The following is a 5,650-nucleotide window of genomic DNA, read 5'->3' on the forward strand; positions in this document are numbered from 1 at the left end:
CCCGCGACCCCCAAAGTCCCTCCAATATTTTGTTGCAAGAGTGTTCATCCGCCTTTGTTTTGCTTCTAAGCGCACTGCTCATGAAGAGAAAGTAAAACAAAGAAATGAGGAAATAAGAAGAGGGAGAAGTTACCACTAATTTGAACTAGTGACTGGGGCGCGCCCAGGGCGCGCCTCTTGAGGCATGAATGTGCGTACTAATCTAGCTATTAAAGTTGAGAACGTGTTTGCACAGTACTAATGAGCGCCAACCGTTAAAAACAAAATGCATGGAGAAGAACTGCATCATCAGATATTTTAGTCATAAAGAATAGCAAGCTTTGCAAGCAAACATGTTTTACAAGGTGGATCAGTGAGCACAAAGAGACGTCCAGCAGCTGAAATCAAAGATGAATATCTTTCAAAAGGCAGGTGATCTCCAAAAGAGAGACACAGTTCATCGGATCAGCAAAGTGCAGGCATACGAAGTCTTAAACAGAAACTAAACATGATAGATGATTCATATATATAGGCGGTAGGTGCTGCTCGCGGCGTGCGTCTTGAGACGATGAACTGTGAGGGAGAGGCGGCGCTCTTCCTTGCGCTTGAAATGAAAAGCGCATATGTCACCTTCCTATCAAGATAAAGGAAAGGAATGAGAGAACGAGAAAATACAATATGTTGTCATGATGAACAACGGGCTGTGTGTTTGAACATACCATGTGCTGGCCTTGTTACTTGATCTTTGGCGCCTTCTGCCAAAACATTGCGAAAAGCTTATCCACATGGTGTTCGTAGAGCTTCACTTCATTGCCCTAGAAGTAACATTTCTCCAGCTCGCCAAAGTACTTGACACCTCTAGGAGTGCCTGTTTGTGGCTTATGTTAGGTGCAGTTCCTGTAGAAATAATATTCAAACATGAGACCCAACAAAGGTGAGTATCATATCCATGGCTCAAATAAAATCTCTAGCACTGTTATATCAGAAGTTCACATTATCAAAGTAACATAACCAGTGCATAGATATAAATTGTACTGGATTTCCATCTAATTTAATAGAGTAAGTTAGTGACTGTAAACTTGATGACTATAAACCGAAATATATATGCGAAGGCAAAATTCAGTGAGTAAGACGAGACCCTCACCGAAATACAACACTCTGGCGATGGTCTCGAGCACAAAGAACCTAGCATAGTCGCGACCACGGTACAACGCATCGAGTATCAGAATGACTGTATCCTATGGACATACAAAGATGTAAGATAACCACATGTTCAGCTCAGGAAATCAGACCGAAAACAAAAAAGCTGCCTAAATCACTCAATCACTCACCAAGTCAAAGAAGTAAAGAAGGGAGGAGCCTAAGGCAATAGAGAGAAGGATATGGTTATATGGTTATTATTTAGAATGGTCTGAATAACAAAAGTAGCTAGAATGAATTGCAGAATATAATGGTGTACAGAAATGTACATATATCAGTATCGAAACCACTCTGCTCAACGCTCAGTTAGTCTACAGTCTGCTATCTTCATTCTTCGGATCCTCCAAAAAAACTATGTTTTCATATGCAGAAACCAGACCACTTAATGTCCTAGGGAATTATACAATTGTCACTGAAATAGCATAAACACTTGCATTGCTTTGTAGTTTAGATGATGTGCAGGCTGGATAAAATTGGTGTATCGCAAAGGAACACATGAAAGAAAAATCAAATAACATGCATCAAAGATGACATTCACCATCCCAATTAAATACTGCAACTATTTGATTGCGTTAACCAAAGAAAAAACAACTTTCTCTTGTTAAGCTCTTCCTGCAGATCTTCTCCTTTTTTCCTATACATGCAGTAAATGTAATTTTTTATTGACAACATGGAAAGTTATGTCTGAACTAAAACTATAAGGAAGTTGACTAAAAGGTGAGCAATCACCTACAAAAACATGCAACTTTACAGTGCAGGAGCAACTGAATGTGTTGCATCTGCATCCAACCTCTTGAAGTTATCTACATGTATATACAATAAAATATACGAAATAGAGAGAACATAACCTTATTCCTATAGTATCTAGACATTTGAAGCAAGCAAGCAGCTAATAAATAACTGAATATGAAGCTCCGCAGGTCATTTATTGAACCTGGCCACTTGTGGCTTTCTGTTATAGTATATGGGCTCATGCAGCTCCGGTGAAACATTTCTATATCCACAAAAAGAACTTTTCGTCTAGTATACTACTACCGTGCTTGGCTTAGCAAGTGATGTTGGAGGAATCAAGAAGGCACATGAGATGAATTTTGAAGAAGGAAGGATGGGACCTCACCTGGCTGAAGGCGCACTGGAAGACGACGGTTTCCTTGCCCCTGGTGGCCTCGGCGATCTCCGGCAGCTGGTCCGCGAAGCCGTCGCTGGCAAGCAATTTGTCAGGCTTGTACCTGAAAAGATATTTTGTAAACTGGAAGTAATAGAAGAGAAACCTCCCCCTGCCCCTGCATCTGAAGATACAAACATCCCAAAATTATTACAAAAGTGTGAAAAACAAAATTTATAAGAGTACACATTTAGTGATGCTGACTTCGTCCATACATAATATACTATTACATTAGTAAGGGCATGTCATCTAAATGGCCAAGTAGAGAGATAGGTTCATAGAAAAATAAGGAGACACAATAATGACAAAGCATGGAAGACCCAGACTAAATTTGCAGTTTAAAAGAAAATGAAGCGGTCTGCTAAATTTCAAAGACCGGAACAACAAAAGGACTACCGGATAACCACTTGGCAATGCCATTTTCATGGTATTATCTAAGCTAGTATGAGAAGTATTTATCCTAAAAAATTGTGATATACAAAGATGATAACTTTACCTCATCACCACGTGAGAAAACATCAACAACAGCTTGTGTAATGCATTGCTTAGCTCCATTGGTCGCTAGCACATGATCTGGGCTATAGGTTAGACCATTATCCTCCGCATATCGATAACCGAACAACAAGGAAGTCAATTAGACTACTTATTCAGTATGGATATTCTGAAAATAAGAAATTTGTCCGTGTGCACGCGCCTTGAAGCTTGTTGCAGATAGCCTTCCTGAGCTCCATACACCCGCCATTAGGGGTGTAGCTTGTCTAATTTGATACAACTACAGCACACGTGCCTACAGAAAGTAAGAAAAGCGAAACAAAAACTAAAGCACATAAATGCATGACATAACATCAGCAAGATCTACATGTAGAACTTTTATACTGCATATTCCCTTGGCATGTAGAAGTAATATTAAAAAAATGGATAAGGCAAAGACAATTGGCAGTAAAAGAAATAGCTAGCTAGCAAATAATTACATTTTTATGACAAGCTAAATAGAGATGGATAATAGTGTGTCCATCTATATTCCATTATGCCAACTCGGATTTGCATATATGTCACATACTTGGAGTAGTTAACAATATCACTTTTTATTCGACAGATAAATCTGTTCATCTAATTGTAAGGATTGGTAATCCACCACAAGTCTAAACGTTACTATCTAGTAAGATATTTTCAGTCTTTTTGAAAGGAACCAAGCAATTTACAGTTGATGGTTTATAAAAACACATACCCAGACGCCCGCAAGGTTTCCGGAATTTCCCTTTCGATTCAGTGCTACTTTAGAACGAAGAAATTTTGAAGCAGATCACACAATTTGTGTTGGGCTACTGCCATTTTTTATCCTACACCATGAAGCTACAAAGATGAAAGACATTCAACACATTTCTGAATTTATTACCATGACTGCCTGTTGGAAAGAGATGCCAAAACAAACACCCAAATGCAGTCATACCCAGCTGGTCCGCAGATTGACTACCTAACAAAAGCAAGGGATTCTAACTTGATAGCTTGCTGCTCGCATTCACATCCATCATCTAGTCCCGCAGTGCAGAGCCTACAAGCTACACAAGCTATAGATTAAGATGCAGTTTGAAGCAAACCAATAGTAGTCCATCCGGCTGTAACCCTCTCCCTTCGTCTCACCTCTTCCTCTGGTGTGTGCCACATACACCCACGCCGTTGAGCCTGTGGGCGGCGCGGAGCAGCCGGTCGGAGAGCCTAGGGTAGGCCGCGGAGACTGGCAGTGGGGGGCGTGGGGGGTAGGGGTCGGCGCCGTCCGGGGCCTCGACGACGAAGTCGGGGAGGCCGTTGGGAAGAACCAGTCGCCCTGCAGCCACCTGCGTGCGCTGAGACACGGAGGAGGAGGAATGGGAAGAGGCGAGGGATCAGGTTTACCTCAGATCCTATCATCCGTGCCTGTGGCGGCGCCGGTAATAGATCACAGCTCGAAGTTGCCGCCACCGCCTTCTCCTCCCACCCAATCAACCCTCGAGGTGCACGGCCAGAGGCATCCCCTCCTCCTTCTCATCCGCTCCACCTTCTCCTCCGCCTCATCTTCCCAGCCCCTGGCAGCTGCTCTGCTGCCTCCTCCTGATGGAGATATTTGTGCGTTTTGGGAGAGGAAAAGAAAAGGGACCGGGGCTCGAGGCAGGAGAAGGGTGGGGGCTAATTGCGGGGAAAATCGGCAGCGGGGAGCCGAGGATGCGGGCGCCGGTGACGACCTCCTCCGGGCGCGGCTGTCGAAGGCGAGGAAGACGTGAGAGAAGGGAGAGAGGAGGCGGCGGCTCGACAGGGGAGTTGCCTTCCCAGGAAAGGAATCGATGGCTGGTTGATCCTTTGCGTTATCTTCTTTCTTTTCTTTTTTCTGCTCGCACTGTGGAAAATGACGTGGCATAGCTCCGCGAGCGCCCATTGCGCGACTGTTAAAGGGTTGTATGTGATGTCAAAATTTTGACGAATGAGCTTTCAACAAGACTGGTACGAACTTCCAAAATGGGCAAAAATGCGCAATAGTTCTCTGGCCATGCACGATGCTCAAAGCTGGCATCACGTGGTAAAAGATCGGCGATGCTAACCGTGACAGAGGATAAGTGCATGGCAAACAGTTAGCCCCAGAGGTGCTGCCCCGCAGACCAGCTAGGCTCGGATGCCAGCATGGTGCTAAAGTGATAGCTTGCAGATGTGACGCCCGGATAATCAAGCTATAGTAAACCTCTGCTAATGGTGCCACGTCACCTCGGTTACTGTTGATAAACTCGAGTTAGTTCAAAACGATTCAAATTCAAAATTTAAAATATAGGCAAACAGTAAAATTTTCAAATATTAAAACTAAAATGTTCGGGTTGTGCCAAATAAATCGTAAGTAATTATGGTGGAGAAACCAAACCTTGATAAAATGTTTAAAGACTCTAAAACAATTAAAACAGTAGTGAGAACAATTAAACAAATGCCTATCGAATTTATAAAATGCTAAAACTATTTTATTATGGGTTAAGAATTAATCTTACAGTAGTTTGTTGATTAATATAAATTTGGGCACTAGTGGTAATTTTGTAAAACTAAAAATAGAAAAGGAAATTAAATAATAACAGAAAACAAAACAACAAAAAAAAGAGGAAGAGGGGGGAAAAACCCCCTGCCCATTGGGCTTCGGCCCGGCAGGCCGCAAGCCCCCCTCCGTGGGCCACAACACACCTGGCCCAGCCGGCCTCCCCCAGTCCTCCTTATCCACTCCCCCCTTCCGAAACCCTAACCACCCAGTCACCCACTCCCCCCCACGACGCCACTCCCTCTCCCCCCTCTCCTCTC

General features: G+C 43.3%; 1 protein-coding gene and 1 long non-coding RNA gene across 3 annotated transcripts; both read right to left on the bottom strand.

Moving 5' to 3' along the window:
* Window positions 1-363: 363 nt before the first annotated feature.
* On the bottom strand, window positions 364-3,278 carry LOC123184373 (uncharacterized). 2 transcript variants are annotated; one of them, XM_044596517.1, is made up of 5 exons: window positions 2,841-3,278; window positions 2,297-2,408; window positions 1,124-1,217; window positions 699-876; window positions 364-613 (listed from the first exon to the last, which is right to left on the bottom strand). In XM_044596517.1, the coding sequence occupies exons 1-4, from the start codon at window positions 2,897-2,899 to the stop codon at window positions 782-784; spliced, it is 360 nt and encodes a 119-aa protein (XP_044452452.1). In that variant the 5' UTR covers window positions 2,900-3,278; the 3' UTR covers window positions 364-613; window positions 699-781. The 2 variants fall into 2 exon arrangements, with proteins under 2 accessions (XP_044452452.1, XP_044452451.1); XM_044596516.1 differs by having other exon boundaries at window positions 2,297-2,468.
* A 475-nt stretch (window positions 3,279-3,753) lies between these two features.
* Window positions 3,754-4,643, bottom strand: LOC123184374 (uncharacterized). The gene is made up of 3 exons (XR_006492956.1): window positions 4,238-4,643; window positions 3,986-4,169; window positions 3,754-3,903 (listed from the first exon to the last, which is right to left on the bottom strand). It is a non-coding gene; the product is annotated as an uncharacterized lncRNA (long non-coding RNA).
* Window positions 4,644-5,650: the final 1,007 nt, after the last annotated feature.

Source organism: Triticum aestivum, chromosome 2A (genome assembly GCF_018294505.1).
Source record: "Triticum aestivum cultivar Chinese Spring chromosome 2A, IWGSC CS RefSeq v2.1, whole genome shotgun sequence".
Lineage (NCBI taxonomy): Eukaryota > Viridiplantae > Streptophyta > Magnoliopsida > Poales > Poaceae > Triticum > Triticum aestivum.